This window comes from Prinia subflava, chromosome 8, assembly GCF_021018805.1.
Source record: "Prinia subflava isolate CZ2003 ecotype Zambia chromosome 8, Cam_Psub_1.2, whole genome shotgun sequence".
Lineage (NCBI taxonomy): Eukaryota > Metazoa > Chordata > Aves > Passeriformes > Cisticolidae > Prinia > Prinia subflava.
In genome coordinates this window covers 995,574-1,016,606 of record NC_086254.1, presented here as the reverse complement: position 1 = coordinate 1,016,606, position 21,033 = coordinate 995,574, and the positions used below count along the sequence as shown (strand labels likewise).

At 50.7% G+C, this 21,033-nt stretch overlaps 1 protein-coding gene across 5 annotated transcripts in view; it reads right to left on the bottom strand.

Annotated features, from left to right (window-relative positions):
• Positions 1-21,033, bottom strand: part of LOC134553074 (S-adenosyl-L-methionine-dependent tRNA 4-demethylwyosine synthase TYW1-like) — a 90,824-nt gene that overhangs the window by 31,292 nt on the left and 38,499 nt on the right. For all 5 annotated transcript variants that reach the window (XM_063402356.1, XM_063402357.1, XM_063402359.1 and 2 more), the window contains exons 11-13: positions 17,914-18,023; positions 12,189-12,366; positions 8,225-8,360 (exon numbers count right to left, since the gene is read on the bottom strand). In XM_063402356.1, coding sequence (XP_063258426.1) covers positions 8,225-8,360; positions 12,189-12,366; positions 17,914-18,023 — 424 coding nt within the window. The remainder of the gene's footprint in view (positions 1-8,224; positions 8,361-12,188; positions 12,367-17,913; positions 18,024-21,033) is intronic.

Here is a 21,033-nt window from a genome sequence, read left to right as displayed (position 1 = left end):
AGCTCTCCCAGCCTGGCTCCAGACCTTGGAGCATTTCCATGGCCTCCCCTGCACCTGCTCCAACAGGTTCAGCTCTTTCCTGCTGAATTCTGTGAATTACTACATTATAATCAGAATTATATGAATTTCTGGGAATTCAATGAAAGATGCTCCAGCAGCTTTACAACTTCAGAGGGGACTCTGAGTCCTTGTGCTGCAGTTCCTGCATTTCCCCCATTGCCAAATCCGACAGCAGCTTCATCCAAGGCGAACACACAGGACTTGGCTCCCAAGTGCACAACCTGCAAGTCAACAACCTCCAGAGGGGTCACTGGAACAGCCACAGAAACCATGGATGTGCCATGTGGTCTGGGAGGTCACAGACAGCACTTAGAGCCACCAGCACAGGGGGCAGAGCCACCAGCTCCCAGCTCCCCATGGCCTTGTGGGGGTGGACAGGAACAGGGCCAAGATACCCACATCCCCATGGAACAAGGGAAGCAGCATTCCCTGGCCTGAGCCTGTTTATTGCCCAAAGTCACCCTGACAAAGGAAGTTTGGGGTCTCTGTGACCCAAAGGAGCTGAACTGGCAGCTGAGGGAGAAGATCAGCGAGCAAGCACTGAAGGCACAGCCATCCCCTGAGCTCTGCTGCCACATTCCTGCTGCAGGATCCTCCCTGAAAGCCCAAATGAACTAATCAGGTCCAGTCCCCTTGGAGCCAAGCACATGGGTCTCACCCTGAGGCAGGAGAACCTCCCCAAGCCCACCTGTAAGACATGTGGCACTGAACAGTCCTGGGCACCCTGTCCATGTGTCCATGTGTCCATGTGTCCATGTGTCCATGTGTCCATGTGTCCATGTGTCCATGTGTCAGTGCAAGCCTGGATCCAGCATTCCAGCCCTGGCATCCAAGCACTCCTGCACACAGCCCATCACAACCACCCTTGAGGAAAGGATTTCTCCTCTCTCCAAAGCAATGTCTTCCTGATTTTGTCTTTCCCAAACCCAGGAGTGTGTTCCCACCATCAGCACATTCCCAGAAAATCCCTCTCCTTGCTTGCAGTGCTCCTGTCTCAGTTATGCACTCCCCATCCCAGATGGGCAAACACAACACTCCTGCAGATGCTTTGTCTTTCCTGCAATGTCAAATGCAAGGATCCAAAGGAATGGATTCAATGAATCCTATAAATGCTTCTCACCTGACTCCTGGTGTGAGAGCTGTTGGTGATTGGTGAGTGATGAGAGAAGTCCAAAGTTAATGCATTTAGCAACTGGAGTATGGTGCACTGCCCAGCACAGGCCCAATCTGTGCCTTACAGGCTGAAATAAAATCTTAGTTGAAAGCGAAGTGCAGCCCCAAGTTTCCCTTGTTGCCACAAGCAGAATTTTAGGGTTGTTCTTTCCTTCTGGAGAGTTCCCATAAAAACACACAGGCTCAGCCTCCTCAGGGGGCCTGTCCATGAAAACTGCTCTAGTTCAGAACCAGAGAACGAAAATGTGACCAAATGTCCCCAAGGCCACGGAGGCTGCTGCGGGAGCTGGGAGCTCCCAGAGCCAAGCCCAGGGATGGGAAGCCCTTGGCTGCTGGTTGGGTAATAAATAACCTGGAAGGGGAACAGAGATTGGTTTGAACCAAGCTCCCTAAAAGCCAAGGCTGACATCTCTCAGGCAGCTTCTAGAAGAGCTCAAGGCAAAGGAGAGATACTCCATAACAGAGGGTAAGAATTGCAAATGCTCCCTACATGTTCAGCAGCAGAAAAACTGGGCAAGGTGGAGAATGCCTGCTGCCTGAGGAGGGAAGGGATGAGTGCAGCTGGAAGGGGAGGAGGAGGGCCCTGTTACTCCTACTTCCCAAGGCCATGGGCAGGGGTGCCCTGTCCCAACCCCGAGGCACCACTGGGCACCCTCTGCAGGCACGGCCAGGAGCAAAGCCCTGGCCCTGGCCCCAGGCAGGAATGAGAGGAGGGGCTTCACCTGGGATCATGGACCCAGAGAACACGGATTCCACCCCCTACCTGTGCCTCAGGCTTGCTGGGTGGCCACAGAACCCTCCCTTCCCCCAGCCTCAATCCGTGCCTCCCCAACACTCACAGGACAGCAGCAGCTGGAATAACACATCCCTTTGACTAGAGCTGTGCTATGAACATCTCCCCCTTTCTTGCCTGCAAGCAAACCAGGAGGGACTGGCACAACCAGAGAAATGAGATTTCACTCCCTCAGCAGCCAAGCATCTTGCAGAAGCCTGGTTTGGATTGTTGTAAGGACACTGAAAGGACAGGATGGATTTCAGAGGCAATAACTCCATATTAACATCATACCTGTGTCACACTCCTCAGGCTGCATTGCCAAAGGCTTTCACCACAAGTCTCATTAGCAATCCCATTAAAACAAGAACACAGCTGGTGAGAGCATTTACTGTGCAGAAGAGTAAAATTCTTCTAAATTTATAGTGGCAAAATTGATTACTGATTCTACATCTGTTGCAGATTTTACATTTAAATTCTCCTTATAAAGTCCCTCAGCTCAGAAACATCAGACATGGCTCCCCTCCCCCAGGAGCCACATAAATCATCTCCCTGCAAATCAAATGTGTCTTTTCATAAAAACAATTGTTCCTGTCATTTATTACATAATAATCAGCACTAAAACCTGCTGAGGATGTAACTTGATGTATTTATGCTGTTTGTAATCACACAGAGACAAGGGTAACTTGGAAGACAGGATAATGTTGGGAAAAACAAAAAGAGTTAAGTAAATAGCAGCAGATGCAAGGCTGGGAATGTTTAAATATCAAACTGGTCCCTTCATCACCCAGGAATGTAACAGGAGCTATCTGTGAGCTGTGTGAAAATGCAGACCCAGAGACAGTAATGGGAGATGTTTTTCTATCTTGTGTTTTTGTATCTTCCCCTGGATAAACCATTCCTAGCACCTGCTAGCAAGGAATATCCAGCTACCAAACCCAGGCACTGCCATTATGTGATATCCTAGCACAGGTAGAGGGAACCATTTCCCTTCTTGATCTTTAATAAAGGAAAAAAAACAGGTGTCTGCTCCACCTCTCCCAGCGAGCCCTGACCCTGGTTCTCCAGGAAATCCTCATCCCCTTGAAGCAGAAAAAGAGTGAGGGCAAGGTTAGATCTCAGATCTGCAGCAGTGTCGTGTGTGATGTCCAAAGGCACAGTCTGAGCTCCTGGCAGTGCCAATGAGCTGCTTCCTTTGCTTTGTGACCCTCCTAGAAGGACAGGAAGGACAAGGTTCTGCTCCATCATCAGTTCCTGCAGTGCCGCACCATCCCATTAACCTGCAGGGCTCATTCCTGCTCTGTGCATGGCTCCAGTCTGTTTGAGAGAACACTGGCACCTAGCCCCTGCAGGTCCCAGCAGCTCAGCTCTGCCTGCCTGGCTCTGGCAGCACAGCAACTCCTGCCAGGCCAGCCCGTGCATGGGACAGGATTCAACATGAGGAACTCAAGGAGGTACAGATAGAGGAGGTGACACCATGCCAGGGCTGGAAGATATTCCTAAGAGCATGAGTGACAGCAGGGACCTTCAGCCCAGAGCTCAGCAAGCCCATGGACTACCATGGACCAGCAGCCACTTCTTCAAGAGCTGTTTTGCTCACCTCAGGTCAGGAGGGGCATTCCAAGCAGTCCAGAGAGGAATCCTGCCCCTCTGCCCAGCCCTGGGGGCACCTCTGGGGTGCCGTGTCCAGCTCTGGATCCTCAGCACAGCAGGGCCAGGAGCTCCTGGAGCAGGGCCAGCACAGGCTGTGAGGATGAGGAGGGACTGGAGCATCTCCGTGCCCACGAAAGGCTGAGGGAGCTGGGGCTGTCCAGCCTGGAGAGGAGCCCCAGCTGAGAGGGGCCCTCAGCCCTGGGTGTCCCTGTGTGCAGGGAGGGGCAGAGCAGGGCCCAGGCTCTGCTCCGGGGGCCCAGCAGTGGCACCAGAGCAATGGGCAGGGACTGAGCCCAGCAATTCCCCCTGCCCAGGAGGCACAACTTCTGCCCTGGCAGTGCCCAGCCCTCAGCAGGCTGCCCAGGGAGGGGCTGCAGTCTCCTCAGCGGGGATATTGCAGAGCCCTCTGGACACAATGCTGTGCCCTGTGCTCTGGGATGGCCCTGCCTGAGCAGGGAGGCGGCACCAGGGACCTGCTGTGGTCCCTTCAGGCCTGGCACAGCCTGGGGTTCTGTGAAGGCAAAAAGCCCCCTCAGAGCTGATGCCAGGGGATGTGAACCATGAATAGGATTCATGCTGCTCTGTCCATCACCATCTTCTATTCAGCTGTTTTCCCAGTGTTTGGGTAGAAATCCATAAGCACTTTGTCACACTGGGTCACTGCATACCCATTCTATTTCTCAGCAGGGGATTCCCATTTGTCCTAGCCAACATCCCTATTGCTTGGGAAAACATTCAGTGATTTATGGACAACAACCAGGACAAATTCCCAAAGTTCCTCAGCCTACAGAACTTGGTCCAGTCACCCGGAGGGAAACAGAACAAGCCAAACACTACAGGATCCCGAATCTGACTGGGGGGGATGAGAGCTTACAGACCATGGGTTGTTTTCTTGCTCAGCACATCTAGTCAAAGGTCTTTTGGGAAAAAAAAGCATCAATTTGATACTAAAACCTCCAGGGATGGAAAATCTCCCCCCTCCCTCCTGAGCTGGACCCTCATCACCGGTTTGCAACCCATTCCTCATTGGATATGGATTAGGAAGCAGCAATGGCTGGAAGATACACCTTTAAGCAGAGATTTCTCATCCTGATGATAAGAATTCTCAGCCTCAGTGCCTCCTCCAAGCACTTGTCTATCAAGCCAAGTCACCTCTCAATCACTCTCACAAACTCAAGGCTGTCAGAGGATGAGGCTCCAAAACTCAAACGTGGTGTTTGGAAGGGCGCAATCTAAAATTGCACATGTTCATGTCTTTCCTTTCCCTCTCCATTTAATTTCAGAGGTGGAGGATTCAGGACAAGAAACAAACTGAGCCTTCGGGAGTCCACCTGCTGTTTAACAAACTCCTCTCTCAAAAAGTGCTTCTCAGCACAGAAAATTTAACATGAAGATCATTTGAATGAGAGCAGCTCTAGAAAGGATCAAACTTGCTCCAAGTAGCAGTGGACAAAGGGGGAGGGGGGTGGTTCATGTTGTTTGCTGCAGAAATAGCACAAAAGCTTTTTCTCTTTTATTCCTGGGCTTCCTTTGAAAATGGATGTAGCAACTAATCCCCTACATGTTGGATGATGCTGTCAGATCATCCTGGGAACAATTTGTTATTAAATTCACTCTTTTACTGAGGCTCAAGAACTTTGTGCAGAAGTTCAGTCAAAAGCATGAAATCCATTATCAGCACAACTGGGCCAAGGCCAGGCTGGATGGGGCTGGGAGCAGCCTGGGCTGGTGGAATAGGTCCCTGTGGGTTGGAATGAGGTGAGTTTAAGGTCCCTTCCAACCCAAACCATTCCAGGATTCTGAGGTTCTATAACCACTTCACTGGGGCACGAGGTTTGAAGCCCAACTTTGCCTAGGTCCTCCTATATTTAACAAGACCTGGGCTTTGACTGCAGGAAAGAGAACAGCCAAGCCAAATATCCTCTCTCCTTTCCCACTTAAAACCATGTCCTTCCCTCTTCCTTTCTCCCACTTCCCAGTCTTGGATTACCAAACCAGAGGATTATTTTGCCATCACCCACCCCTGCAGCCCCAGGCAGGGAGTGAGCAGGATCAGCACCTCCCATATGCCACAAGGGTGAGCACAGCAGGTACAACTCGTGTTCCTATAAACTCCCTTTGCCCACTTCTATTTTTCAGTGTGCCCAGCTCAAAGCTGCCCATGACTGCTCAGCAGTGACTCAGATGAGCTGCTGTGGCAGCTCCTCTCGGCCTCAGAAGGACTGAATCAGCCTGGAAGGTTTATCAGGCACTGGGAAAAACTGGGACTTGTGCCTGTTTCCAGATAAATTAACATCATCTTCCCAACACAATGCAGCAGCATTCCACAGCTAGCCTGGAAAAGGGGCTGTATTTCCCAGGAATTCGCAGGTGCTTCAGCTGCCACCACCTCCCATATTTCACAGTCCCACAGAACAACTCCTGGGGGTTTGGGGCAGGGCAGCTGGGAGGGGAACAGAGAGATGCTGCTGCCTAGGAGCACTCGGGGGTTTGGGTACCAGAATCCTGTGTTTGATCAGTGCGGGGATTGTCCCCCGTGCTGGCACTGCTGAGGCACCTCCAATCCAGAGTCAGTTTTGTGCTCCTCAGGATAATGCAGACCCTGAGGGGCTGGAGCATGTCCAGGGAAGGGAACAGAGCTCGGAAGGGGCTGGAGCCCCAGGAGCAGCTGAGGGAGCTGGGAAAGGGGCTCAGCCTGGAGAAAAGGAGGCTCAGGTGGGACCTTGTGGCTCTGCACAACTCCTGACAGGAGGGGACAGCCAGGGAGGGGGGGGTGGTTGGGCTCTGCTCCAAGGGCACAGGGGACAAAGAAAAGTGGCTTCAAGCTGTGCCAGGGGAGATTTAGGCTGGGTATCAGGGAAAATTTCTTCATGGAAAGGGTGGCCAGGCCTTGGCAGGGGCTGCCCAGGGAGATTTGGAGTCCCCACCCCTGGAGGTGCCCAAGGAAAACCTGGACAATGCTGATAACAAGGTGGGCATCAGGCACAGCTTGGACTTGATGGTCTGGGAGTGCTTTTCCAACCTCAGTGATTCTGGGATTAAGAGAAAACCAACAAACAGCAGCTTTCCCAAGAGTTCCTGCTGTCCCTACATGTGATCCTGCCTCGTGCAGCTGAGCAGGGCTGGCAGAGCAGGGTTTCACCAACTGGAACAACCATTAATTGGCTCTTGTGTTATCAGTGTTTCAAGGATCCTTAAAAGTGCAGTTGCTTGGAGGAGAAAATGCACCTGCTAGTGGAGCTGCTTTCTCCTCTCCTCTTCACCTTGACCAGGGTATTTTTAGCTGTATGGACAGACTTGCCAATACTTTCACCTTCAGTTGTTTGCAAGGAAACTTCTCCCAGTAATGAACACTCAGGGTCAAGAAAGGCAGCAGGAAAGAAATGATGGGCAAAAGCAACTTCCCAAAAGGCTTTTTCAGTATTTAGTGCCTTCAGTATTTTAGCTCCCCTTCTTCCCACAGATTTCCCTGCTCACAGAGAATTTAGTTTGCACTTGATTTCAATACCCTCAGAGTTTGGCCTGAGGTTTTGCACAAGAGAGCTGTACCTCCCACACAAAGCACCTGACCACGCTGCCCACGTGCCTTTGCAGCAGAAAGTGACACTCAATTCCTCTGAGTCTCACAGATCCACTAATCTAAGTTCATTTGGCAGAGAATGTCCAACACTGTCATCTGAGAAGGCAGGAAAACTCATTATTCCAACAAAACCTCATTATTCAAAGGCAACAGTCTCTCTTGGCTGTTGGTCCCAGCAGGTAACGTGTCAATGTCTGCCAGATCAGTAAACACAGCCCTGGCTTCCATCAGAGCCCAGGAGCAGGAACAAGAGAGGCAGACATGCTTGTGAGGCACTATTCTTATCCATTCATCTGCTGCTGGGCCCAGAAGTGCTTCATTAATTCCTCCAAAGCTCACCTGTCACACAGAGCCTGAGCTGACACCACGCCAGGGCCCCACGTCATTGCTCAGCTGAGTCCAACACACACAGGGCAAAGGCCCCCCCCGCTGCAATGCTCAGATCCAATGGGTTGGGTCAGTCTTCCAGAAAAGAGTAGATTTCTCTGCAGCAGGAGGGTGACAGAGCTACCAAACTCCAGCACACATATTTTAATGTCCTTTATGTGCTCCATTTCAAGGGAGCCTCTGAGAACCAGAGCAGAGGAACACAGGGGATTTACAACTCTTCCCTGAATCTCCAGCTTTCCTTCAGCAGCCTGTTTTTAGTGTAACCCCTTTGTTAGGAAATCTATTATTTGATAATCTCTTCATCCCTCAGAGCACCTTTTATTCACAGCATTTGCTGCCCCATTTGACACACACATTCTGCTCTGGAAAACCACTCAAAACTGCTGCACTTCACACACCTGAATGCCCCAACCATGGAAACATACTCCAAACACACCCAGAACCCACTCCATGGTCCATCCTAAAGCCTCTCAAGTCTTCTACTTCTGCAGAAAGTAGAAACAGGTAAGGTGCGAAGGAAGAAAAAAGGTGTGGTGAGTCAGCAAAGTGTAGAAGGAAGGAAAAAGCCATTTAAAAGTCCATTCTTAAGTGGGTACCTTTTCAGCCAAGGCCTTTAAGCTGTCTAGAAACCTCTGCCAGAAGTCCTTGAAGAGGGGTCTGTCAATCCTCTTCAGGCTCTCCTTGGTGCTGGCATCCACACTGACATAGAGCTGGGTCACAGGCTCCAGCCTCCTGCAAATGCAAAAGGGAATTGCTGCTTTCACAAATCTGCTGCTTGAGTTTGTGTTCTCCTACAAAAGCAGGAACAGGAACTGGACAGTATTTCCAGGGAAAATTCATCTCTGCCAAGTGACCATCAGCAGCAGCAAGGTGTTATAACCTCAACACACACCCCCAAGGCTGAGAACTCACGCACACAGCCCTTGGCTGACAATTTCATTGTCTTTTCCTCCCTGCACCAGGATGGATTTCGCTCCAGTGGAGCTGTAACACATCGGGAAAGGCTTCCCAAAGGAAGGGGTTCAGGTGAGAGAGGTTCTGCGATCCACAAAGCTCTGCCCTTTCTCCACGACCTATTTGGCTGTGGAAAAACAATCACACTCAACAGAAATGAACAACAGGAGGAATTTCACCATGGAAAGGATGGCAAGGCACTGGAAGGGGCTGCCCAGGGAGGTTTGGAGTCCCCATCCCTGCAGGAGTTCAAGGAAGGGCTGGACGTGGCACTCAGTGCTCTGGGCTGGGGACAAGGTGGGGGTTTGGCACAGCTGGGACCTGATGATCCTGGAGGGATTTTCCAGCCTCAGAGATTCTGTGACTCTAAATTCAGCCCTAGTTCAGTCAGTTCCTACTGCTGGACATGCTGAACTCCCCTGACCTGCAGCAGGCTCATCAATGACATCTTTAAAGGGATCTCAAAGCTGTTTAAAAAATAAACCCACACACAAACCACCACTCCTTCCTTCTCTCCTTCCACTGCCAAGGCTCTTATTCCACAGAAATCCTGGAGCAGAGCCTTTCTGGTCACAAGTGCTGGTCCCAGCACCTGGGAGCCCAACACTGGGAACTCCTGAAGGGACTAAACATCCTGTGCTGTGGGAAGAGTCTGAGGGGAGTCTGATCGCTTCCATAAATGCCAAGGGAATAAAGAAACGCAACATCACAGTCCATCAGCAAAAGGATCAAAGAGAGTAAGAACAACCTCGAAAGGAGCTCCCTCAGAATCCCAGGATCACTGAGGTTGGAAAGGCCCTTCAATATCACCACACCGAGCCTATGCCAAATCCCCACCTCATCACCAGCCCAGGGCACTGAGTGCCATGTCCAGGCCTTACCTGAGCAATTCCAGGGGTGGGGGCACACACCCAGGATGGACACAAACCTTTTTCACTGACAGAAGTGACCAAGGCAGTGAGTATAACACACTCACCCCTCGTGGCATCTCCCACCCTGGGTGCTGCCAGCATCAACAACCATGTCCAGTGTACCACAGAGCTCTCAACATTTGGGGGCAGCATTTTTGGAGTGTTTTGTGTCTAGTCTGTAATGAGCAGGCATCAGTCCCAGCTTCATTTGGTTCTCTAGAGAAGATTTCAAAAAATCAGGAGCTATTGTTCAGCTGCCGAACAGTGCCACCTAAAAATATACTGTCACCCAAAGGTGACAGAGGGACAAAAACTGGCCAGAGTGAGACTGACCAGAGCTCTTTGTGTCCACCCAATGTGGACACTCAACCAACCATTGGAACACATTCTCTCTGTGTGTATTTAAACAGCAAAATGAAAAAACCCAGAACAAACTGCACATTTCAGGTTAAAATCTCAGTTTTGTAAACAAGTTTGTCTGAACTGGCAGCCCAAAGCCACAGACTCCAAAATGACCAAATGTTCTGGGCCTAAGTGGATTGAAGTGCTCAGTTTCCAGAAATACTGAGCCAAACTCTTTCTTTACTCAGTGCTGTCTTTGCTTAATTAAAAGGGGCCCTAGTGAAGATGGAACAGGTGCTTTTCAAAAGAGGAGCTGAGAAAAATCATCTCTTCTCAAACCTAGGGACAGGCAGGAGCCCAACTCACTGTCAGCATAGGGGAAATGAAGGAATAAGAAATGATCCCAGGGAGGGATTTCGGCCCCAAACAGGAATGGTCCACAGGGCTCAGCATGGCTGGAAATCGAGCCCAGATGAGCTGGGCACATTCTGCCAAGGGGGAACAAAGAGAGAGGGCATCCATGGGTGCAGTGAGATCAAGGACACATCTCCTGGGGCACAGCTTCAGTGCAGGATAGCAGCAAATTCAGCTGTGTGGCACCAGGATGGATTTTGGGTGTGAAATTCCAAGCTAGCTCAGATGCCTGAGGTGAAATCCAAGAGACCAAATGCTTGGCATTTACACATAGACATGGGCCAAAATCCTGAGCTGAAATCTTCAGCTGAGCTGTGCCACTCGAACTGACTTCAGGCCTCCAGCCCTGAGGTGGCTTCACCAGTGAGGCAGGACAGAATCTACAAGGGCCAGGAACAGCAACATCAAAAATGAGCATTTGCTGGTGAGCATTAATAATCATCTGGTCATTAAAGCTCATCCTGCCATGGGCAGGGACACCTTCCACTGTCCCAGGCTGCTCCAAGCCCTGTCCAGCCTGGCCTTGGACACTTCCAGGGATCCAGGGGCAGCCACAGCTGCTCTGGGCACCCTGTGCCAGAGCCTGCCAATCCTCACAGCCAACAATTCCTTCCAGTATCCCATCTATCCCTGACCTTGGGCAGTGGGAAGCCATTCCCTGTGTCCTGTCCCTCCATCCCTTGTCCCAAGTCCCTCTCAGCTCTCTTGCACCAGAGGTCACCCTGCCTATTGCAGGATGAACTTTTTAACTACAGCTCCTCTGCTGACAGCACAGAAGTGAGCTGGGTGCCTACTTCAGTTCCCATATTAAGCAAATCATCTGCTTTGATGAGCCAAAGATCAGTTGCAATTTTTAAGACAGCAAGACTAGCATTTTATCCCCTTCATTTTTGTTTCTTTTAAAAAAGATTCAGCAGATCCAAAAAGTGCAGCTTCAAAATAGAGTGTGTGCTCTCTTTTTAAACTGCTATATTTAGGAAAGAGCAATTTCTATCTACCAGGCACATAATACATGACTTAAAGTAACTTGATTACACAATTATTCAATCATTTGGAATGCCTTTGTAGTGTATAATTACTCACTCCCAAACTGCCTGCACTCCTCCCTCAGTGCCAGGTTCAGACCACGAGGAGTGCAAAGGAAGCTCTCCCAGGAGCACTGACACAGAGGAGCTGGAATGAGCTGGGTGACACTCCAAGGCCACCCTGCCCACAGCTCCCACAGCTCCCAGGCTGGATTTGCTGCTGTTCTGAACTGCTGGGATTCTGAGGAGCCCCCAGCCTCACTGGAGCTGCATTTCCCCACATGCTGCACTTTCTTGCTACACTGCTTCAGACTTTGGTAACAGCAGCCTGTTAGACAAGGTGATTCTTTACCTTTGTAAAGACTCTGAAAGAGTTCATTGAAGTGTTTGGAAGATTTCACTTAAGTCCCTCTGAGGGAGGTTAAGTGGATCCCACTTTGCTGATGAACATGTGCTTGTCATCCCTTATCCTGCTGGGGATGCTGGGCTGGACAGAGCTGTGGGTTGAGCCTTCATAGCTGCTCCTCCGGGGTCAGAACAAAGATCAGCCCCAAAGGCAATCTCTGAGCTCAGTGCCCTGCACTGGCTGGCAGAAGGACAGAAGTTATCCCTGCCCCAGGCACAAACCACAGCTCACTCACTGCTCCCCTCCTGCCACATCTTCACATTCCATCTTCTCCACTTCCACAAGCAATTACAGTTTGTTTAGGAGGTACAGAAAAGAAAATCAAACTGAGGAGTACAAAGGGATGAGCATGGGGTGATTGAGGTTTAAATCAGGTGCTTAGGGGGATTTTCAATTGCCAGTGCTGGTGTGGAGCTGACTCTAAGGGGCCATTAAATGGGATTAGGACACAGGTCAGCACTCCAGTGTCTCAGCAGGAAGTTTAGTAGGAATTTCCTGCAGCTCCTACCTGATCTCCTCGGGGAACTGAGCGTTGGTGACCAGGAAGGTGGAGATGCCGTGCTGGTGCAGGAGCCTCACAAAGCGGTTGATGTGTGGATACATGATGGGCTCCCCCACCAGGGACAGGGCACAGTGCTTCACTGCCAGGGCCTCCTCCAGGCGAGCTGCCTTCACTCCTGACACACCTGGAAAGGGGAGAACAGCCCTAAATCAACACTGGATGGGGCCCTGAGAAACCTGGTCTGGAGGAAGGTGGCCCTGCCTGTGGCAGGGGTTGGAACAAGATGATTTTAAGGTCCCTTCCAACCCAAAGCTTTCTGTGGTTCTGAAAAAAATCCCCCTCCCAAACTGTACGCAAAACACACCCTGGCACAAGGAGGGCTGAGAAGAGCAGCTGAAGCCCTCCCAAAGCAGCGGGGACCAGGCCACAGCCAGGGCCCAGGGAGCAGCTCTGCAGCACCCAGAAATAAGCAGCACCCAGAGCCTGGGGCTGGGTGTGCCCCGGGCACTGCTGAGAGCAACGTGCAGGTAACACCTGAGCCAAGATTAAACGTTTGAGCCAAGCTCTCCATGGCTGGGACCTCGAGGATGCTGCTGAATGCTGAGACACAGACACCCGGAGCAGCTCAATGCCACTTCAAGCAGGTGTGTTAAGAAAGCAGTGCAGGTCATGGCTGTGCTGCTGCTGGTCCCCATGGGCCTCCAGGAAGAGCAGCTCCTAGAGGAGCCAAGCACAGCTCCCCAAACACAGCAAGGGACTCAACTGGAAACACAGAACATGCAGCTCCACAGAGGATGTGGTCAAAAGAAAACCCAGCACATGGCACGGTCCTGAACAGCCAGAGACCTTTCAGAAGGAAGAGGAAAAAACAAGGAGCTCAAACATAGCTCAAAGGATAGCTCATAACATGTGAAAACACCACCTGAGTCCCACTCCTGATGCCCATCGGAGGGAGGGGGAGCTGGATGCCCTCCAGCCCACCCACACCTGACCAGGTGCTCAGGACCCCGGATGAAATCAGCTGCCTCCAAACAAGCTTTTGTTCCAAATCTGTCACTTCACATTTCCCTGATGTGCTTTGATGTACTCGAATCCTATCTGAGGCTTTAGACTGGGGGCTGGTGTGTTTCAAAGATAAAAAACAAAACCTGGAGTGTGAATCTAGGTCCTCAGCTCCCTTTTCGTTGCCTTGACACTGCAGTACAGAAAATTACAGCTCTGCTGCAAAGCCCAGATAAAAGAGGTGTTTGTGGATATTGCTCCAGCATCACGTAGCAAAGCTGGTTTGGAATCAGAGCAGGGCTCAGTGCATTTTTAAGCAGCCAGGCTCAGTCCTGAGGAAGTGACAGGACTAATGGTTATTCCATAGAAACCTGACAGCACTAAAGCTTTAGAGAGAGCTTTATTTATAAGCAGCATCTCCAGCACATGCTGAGATTGACGAACTAAGTTTCATATTCCTAAAACAACTGCAAGTCAGTTTTGGAATTAATTAATTACTCTCTCTCAGCATCTTGCATTTGGACTCTCACAATTACCATGCCAGCTTTATAAGCAGAAGAACAAAATCCCAACATCCCCTAAAGTTTGAGTGGAACTTTGCCAAAACAGTTCACACCAAACCTGGCACATCCACCCAGAGGAGGGAGTGGGTTTGTACACAATCATTCGAGCACACAAATTACCAGCCAGGCAAGGATAAACTGCCCAGGATTGGTGTATTCCAGGAGGGCAGGGACTCTCTTGAATCCCTATGGCTCTGCTCCTGCCATCACCGCCCAGCAGAGCACATCTCCCTGAAAAAACTGATTCCAGCTGCTCCACTAACTTGGGAAAGGATGGCACTGCCTGGCACCGCACCCAGGGGAGGTTGGGGGCTGACTCTGGTACCCCTTGTAAGCACCTGAGCAGCACCTCAAGAGCCTGGGGCACAGGGGATGAGGGGCCTGCTCTATCCATGCTGATCCATGGGTACTCCGAGGATTTCCTAGAACAGGTCATGCATTTATCTTTGGCTTTCCCCCTATGTTATCAGACTCCCACTCTCCCATTCCTGAGTTATGTTTCCATCCTGTGTGTGGCCTTTCCAAGGGCACAGAGATTTACAAGTCACTCTCCAGAAAAATGTATCCATCAAATAAACTTCCCAGCCTCGCTCCCTATCAGTGAGGTGTCTCTCCATCATTTACTCCAAGAGAGAATTATGGGGCTTTAATGGCTATGCTCTCCAAACCCAGTACAAATTGTGGCAACACTAAAGCAGAATAAGATTTATCATCACCCACAGGCACCCAGAGTATAGACAGGGCTATCCTGAAGGGTATCCTAAAGGATAAAGGGACACAAGAATTCTGTTCCTTCAAAGGAAATCTCATTTTTACATCCATGGGTTGAATGAATAAAGCACCAGATGAGCTCACCAACTCCTCTGGTCCTTGGAATGGGGGTGTGGGTGTATCTGCCTGCAAAGCTGTGGGCCTGGGACTGAAAAGAGCAGCAAAAATTTATTCAAGTGGCTCAGGGAGGTACCTGAGCAGCACCCCCAGATATTCCAGCCCTGAGGACTGCCTAGCTAAGAATCCTAACTTCCCATGTTTTGATTCCCCAGAAGGCCAAACAGTCTGTTCTGTGTCAGGGCCCAGGTTCCAAAGACCTCAGCCGTGCTGGGACAGCCCTGGAGTCCCTGTGAGTGCCCAGCCAGTGCTGCATGATCAGACACATTAATGTTGGGAAATGGAGATGGAATCCAACCATTCCCCCAGTACTGCAAGGTCACCATTAACCCATGTCTCCAAGTGCCACATTCCAGATAGTTTGTAAATCTCTTCAAGGACAGGGGCTCCACCAATGCCCTGCACAGCCTGTGCCAAGGCCTCCACTCCCTTTGCATCAAGGAATTTTCCCAGTCTCCACCCTGAGCCTCCCCTGGCCCAGCCTGAGGCCATTCCCTCTTCTCCTGTCGCTGTTCCCTGGGAGCAGAGCTCGACCCCCCCAGCTGTCCCCTCCTGTCAGGAGTTGTGCAGAGCCACAAGGTCCCACCTGAGCCTCCTTTTCTCCAGGCTGAGCCCCTTTCCCAGCTCCCTCAGCTGCTCCTGGGGCTCCAGACCCTTCCCAGCTCTGTTCCCTTCCCTGGACATGCTCCAACCCCTTGCTGTCTTTCTTGGAGTTGCCCCAGCAGTGCCAGCACAGGGGACAGAGCCCAGCCACAACCCGTACTTCATTCCCCACAGCAACCTGGGCCACCTCACTGCTCCAGCAGGTGGTTCCTGTGGTTTTGCAGGCTTTTTTCTCAAAAATCAATCCCAATAAACGCCCTGGGTCTCTGTGCAGAGCTGCTTGCCTGGCTGGAGGAGCCGCTCCTGTTCCTGCCCAAGGCAGCTCCAGGCCTGGCACTGCATGCTGGGGACTCTGGTCCTGCCAGAGCTGAATCTTTGCCTATCCCCAGCTCAGCTCACTCACACTGCTCCTACTCAATTTGGCTTTCGCTGCTTCCATTCTAACAACATTTCCCCACACACCTGAGGGAAGAACAATGTAAAATTCACTTAGTGAAACAGGAGCTCCTGGGCTTTTCTTACCGATTTTTCTTCTCCTTAATAAACCTTTGACTCACAGCAGCCAGGACAGGAATGTTACCATCTGTCACTAGAAAAATAAACCAGCTTTTCTTTTCCCACTTTACAGCACAGTTCTGGTCCAGAGCTTTTTTTTTCTCCTTTCACAGTTCCAGGTCAAGGGTAACAGTGCTCAGATGCACAGGTGCATTTCGAGTAATATTTATGAATTTGTTTAACAGAAAACAGGCTCCAAAAAGAGCAAATTGGGATGTCCTGACAGCGCCCCTGACACTTCAGCAGTATTTCAGATGCTGAAAAGTCTATCCATAATCATTCTGTCTCTTCAACCCATTTGGGAAGACAGCAGGGTCAGGGAAGGAGAAGGTTATTCCTCAGTCCAGGGTGATAATGGCTTTTCCCCGAGACTTGAAAGCCTCCAGGGCCAGAGGGTCCCCACCCCTCCAGGCCCACCCTGGCTGAACAAGCTCATTTTGATGTGTAACTTGACCCTCCCAAACAGAAACCAAGTTTGTTGTCCCCTGTTCTGGGGACAGGGACAATCAACAGGTGGGACTCCCAGCATGGACTGATCTGAGGTTGTGGATCTCCTACAGAACCTCCCAGCGCTCAGAACCACAGAATAACTGAGGTTGGGAAAAACCTCTGGGATGACAGAGTCCCAACATTCCCTCAAGCACTGACAAAGCCATCATTAAACCGTGTCCCCAAGTGAGACATCTATGTGAATTTTGAACATTTGCAGGGATAGGGGCTCCACCCCTGCCCTGCACAGCCTGTGCCAGGGCCTCCACTCCCTTTGCATCAAGGAATTTTCCCAGTCTCCACCCTGAGCCTCCCCTGGCCCAGCCTGAGGCCGTTCCCTCTCCTCCTGTCCCTGTTCCCTGGGGGCAGAGCCCGACCCCCCCTGGCTGTCCCCTCCTGTCAGGAGCTGTACAGAGCCACAAGGTCCCCCCTGAGCCTCCTTTTCTCCAGGCTGAGCCCCTTTCCAGCTCCCTCAGCTGCTCCTGGGGCTCCAGACCCTTCCATGCATCCACTGGCTCAACCATGATGTTTCTCCAGGTGCCCTGACGTAAAGCCCTGCCCTTAGTGTGCCTCTCACCCTCCCTAAATTCCCCTGCAAAGCTGCTGAGGGTGTTTCAGTACCACCACCCCTGGGGTAGGGGATGTTTGACGCAGTGCCAAAGAAACCCCAGGCTCAGGAGTGAGGCTTCCCTGGAGCTGCTGTTCCAAACTAGCCATGTGAGGAGAATGAAGCCCATTGGGCCCTGAGCTATTTTTCCACCCATTATCCAACTGCAGAGATTGAGACAGAGCTCTGCTGACAGAGGGGTTTGTGCCTGTCACATCCTGGATCCATTGGATTCTCTTTGAGCACAGCCAACTTAAACAATCAGGTTCCCAAAATGACAGCCAAGGCTAGGGCTCATCTTGCACGTTTTATGGCTGTTCCACTCCATTTGTGGTGCTCCCAGGCAGCTGCGGAGAGCAGAACCTTGGAGCTGTCCTGCCAAGTTGGCCAGCCCTGCCAGCACACACAGCTGACCTTGGCAGAGCAACCAGATCATCACATTTGGGAAATAAAACCCCCAGCCTTCTCTATAGTTACAGACACAGAGTATCAAACTCCCAGGGAATTTCTGTGGGAAGCAAGCTGCAGTGCTTTCTAGAGGTGCTGTGGAACTGCAGCTTCAGTCACAAACAGAATAATTCCTGAAAATCAAAATCCCCTGCTTGCTGCTGTTTCATTCTAAATGAGACAAACACAACCCAGGAGTTCCAGGGCTAACACAAAGCTGGGTATTAAGGCCGGATTTGTATTTCCTATCAGGTAAGAGGCTGATCACTTTTCCTTCCTACCTCACTCTTCCAGAGAAGCCAGGATCCCTTGTCATCCAGGCTGACTTTAACACTGTGGACAACTACCAGGATGCACCAGAGGTAACTCCACTCTACTCCCTCCAGGCAGCAGCACATACTCAGAGACTCATTTCAGAAACATTAAATGTGCCACAGCAGTTTCTTCTCCCCCATCTTCCTGACACCCTGAAACCTCGGGTCACCTTCCCATAGGACCAGAACGTTCTCACCTCTTCTGAAGATGACTGCTGGTTATCCTCTAACAGCATCAGGGGTGGGGACAGAGGAGAAGTTACCTTTGAACTGCTTGATCATGTTCCGGTGCTTCTCAATAGCCTCCTGCAGGATCACCTCGGGCTGGTCCATCTTCCACCGCCACTCGGTGCCCACAGGGTTCGTGTGGTGTCTGAGGCAAGAGGGGACAGTCACTCACTGTCACTTGGAACCCACCTGGAGCACCCACCTGCCACCTGGGGACTTTGGCAACAACAGCATTCAAAACAACAAGAAATTCCCAGCAACCACCTGCTGCTGCCCCAACCTTTGGATGTCACCTCTGAACACCACTCTCACCCCTCTCTCCTTCTAGGCTCTGGTCTCCCAGAAGAATGGGCCTTGTGGATATTATACTTTATACACCTATTTTCAAGCACAAGTAAAAGGTTTCAAAGCTAAAATAATGTCTGCAAAAACCTGTGTAAAGAAAGGGAAACTGGTTCTGCCTCATCTTCTGCTCAGAGCAGCACAAAGCTCTGGAGAAGGGACATCCCAGGCCATTTTTAGTTCCGTTTCAAAGGTACCAAGCACCACCCCAAAGACAAGATTTCTTTCTACCCCAATGTTTGTGTGGTGCTCTGGTACCAGGACAAGATAAGGACAGCCTCCTTCAAACTCCCTGAAGATAACAGAAAGCCTGCACTGTACCAGGAATGCATTCCTGGGGGATCTGGGTCATCTCCCAGATTTTAATCCCTCTGACCCAAGCAGACTGCAGGGGAAAAATCCCAGATCTTCCATCTGAGGAACAGGTGGGACACACTAGGTTAGAAAGCCATCCTTGCCTGGAAAGGATCACTGTCCCTGTATTTTGTTTTCTTGGAAAACGGCAAAAGCCAACCCAGGTAAATCAACCCAAGCACCTGGAAGACCCATGGAGTTCTTCCTCATTTCTTACTTTTATTAGCATGAGAGGATCATCCAGGCCTTAAATATCATCTTAAGGAAGTCAGTGAAATTCTGTGTTTTTACCTCCTTGTTCTCTCTCCATCTTTCCCTGCTTCATCCCAAAATATCCAAAAGTCCCTTCAGTTTTTCCCTACCACTCCCTCTGCAGCCCAGAGTTCATTAAGAGCAGCACATTGTGCAGGGTCTTTCACAAAAGATCTTGGATTAACTCACCCCTGGACAGGAAAACAAGTCCAAGCAAAATACACTCCTGACACTCTGTTTTCCAGCCAGGTGACCTCTGCTTCCTGCACCCCTCTCCACTGTCCCTGGAAGTCAGCCCTGGGGACACCTGAGAGGTTACAGCTGCATTCAGCCTTCCAGCTCCACGGGATTAGGACAAGACTCCCAGGATTTAACTGAGGGACAAAGGACAGGGAAGTGCCTTCTCAGGGTGAGGGGGCTGGTCCAGTCATCACTGAAGGCTCCCAGTGACCTCTGGAAAAGGGGGAAGGGATTCAAACCAAAAGAGAATAGGTTTGGGTTGGATAGCAGGAAAAAAATCCTCCCTATGAAGGTGGAGAGGCCCTGGCACAGGGTGCCCAGAGCAGCTGTGGCTGCCCCTGGATCCCTGGCAATGCCCAAGGCCAGGTTGGATGGAGTTTGGACCAGCCTGGGACAGTGGAAGGTGTCCCTGCCCGTGGCAGGGGTGGCACTGGATGGACTTTAAGGTTCCTTCCAGCCCAAGCCAGTCTGGGATTCTGGGATTCTCAAAGTGAGAAACACCTGTAGCTGTACTCTCTGACAGTGCTAAAATACAAACTCTAAACCCAGGCTCAATAAAATCAGCCTTTTGGCCCAAACATTTCTTCATCCACTTCAGGAGCAAAGATTCAAACACTGCTCTCAAACTTCACAACCTCAAGGATCCTTTAAGCCAAAACAGCTTTTTGAATTTCCCCTTTATTTCCTCATCTGGCAACATGAAAAGTTTTCTGAATGTCAGCTACAAAAGGCATTTATAAAACTCTTCCATGTTTAACTGCAAAACTTGTACCTTGTATATTTAATAGGGCCAGCTGGCAGGAAATCAATAAGCTCTGGGTGCACCCTGGACAGCTATTAGTGTCCAACAGGCTCTGCATTTTTAACACATCCCACTGTTTAATAAACACACCAGGTCAAGTCTCCAGAGCTGCTTATTTGGCAAAAAGGAGGTTCTCTGCCAAGAGGAGGATAAAGCAGTAACGCCTTGGGCTCAGGAGATTGTTCCCCAGTCCCCAGCACAGACAGAATTCCAGAGTCACCTTCCCATTCCCCCTGGCTCTGTGACCTCCCATCATTCACTTCACTGGCTATGCCAGTATTGAGCAGGAACTGGTGTCAGGGATTCCTTCCTACCCAAAATAACACAAGTAAAATGAAATTTCACCCAAACCCACACACAGCAGAAAACCTTGATTTTAGCAGGGATTCCAGGTGTGAAAAAGGTTTTGTTTGCTCCTTCAGAGAGACACCTCAGTGCCACAGCCCCACAGTCTGCAGAGAACACGATGGGAAGATCCTGCTGGCTCCCTTGGAATCTCTCCAGCCACCCAGCCTGCTCCCATCCAGCTTCCCCTGCAGTGCCAGCACACCTCTGATCCACCAGGAGCATGGGACAGCATCCCCAGTGTCCCTGGCAGGTCCTGGGAGTCCTGTGAAGGTGCAGCTTCTCTGGGGCTGTGACCTCTCTCCAGTCACTTGGGGGCTATGTTAATAAACTTTTTCAGCTTTTGCTTTATACATTCTGCAAATGGTTGTTAAGAAGCTCTGAGGGCAGATATAAATAAGCTCTGAGGTATAAAATATCATTTACTGCAGGCATCGACTGACCCAGGGTGGTACCTGGTGGGGAACAGGAAGGTGAAGAAGTGCTGGTGGCAGTGACATGAGAGCACAGAGTACACCATTCCCAGGAAGGGCAGGAGCAGAGTAAAAATAAGAGGAGTTCAAGAAGCAGTCTCAGTGAACCCTGAGAGCCAGCAGAGAGATTCCAGAGGAGAAGAGCTAAAGGGAAAAGAAGTTCAGGAGAAGTGGCAGTTTTGGAAGCCTTATTAAGGCAGAAGTACAAACTGCAGCAATAAAAAGCAAAGACAGAACAACAAAATCAATCTGCTCCTCTGCAGCCTTGTGAGCGTCCAGCTGCAAACAAAAGGAGGAGCACAAAAACACGGGGACTTCAGCAGAAAGGGGAAGGCAAAACATCAGCC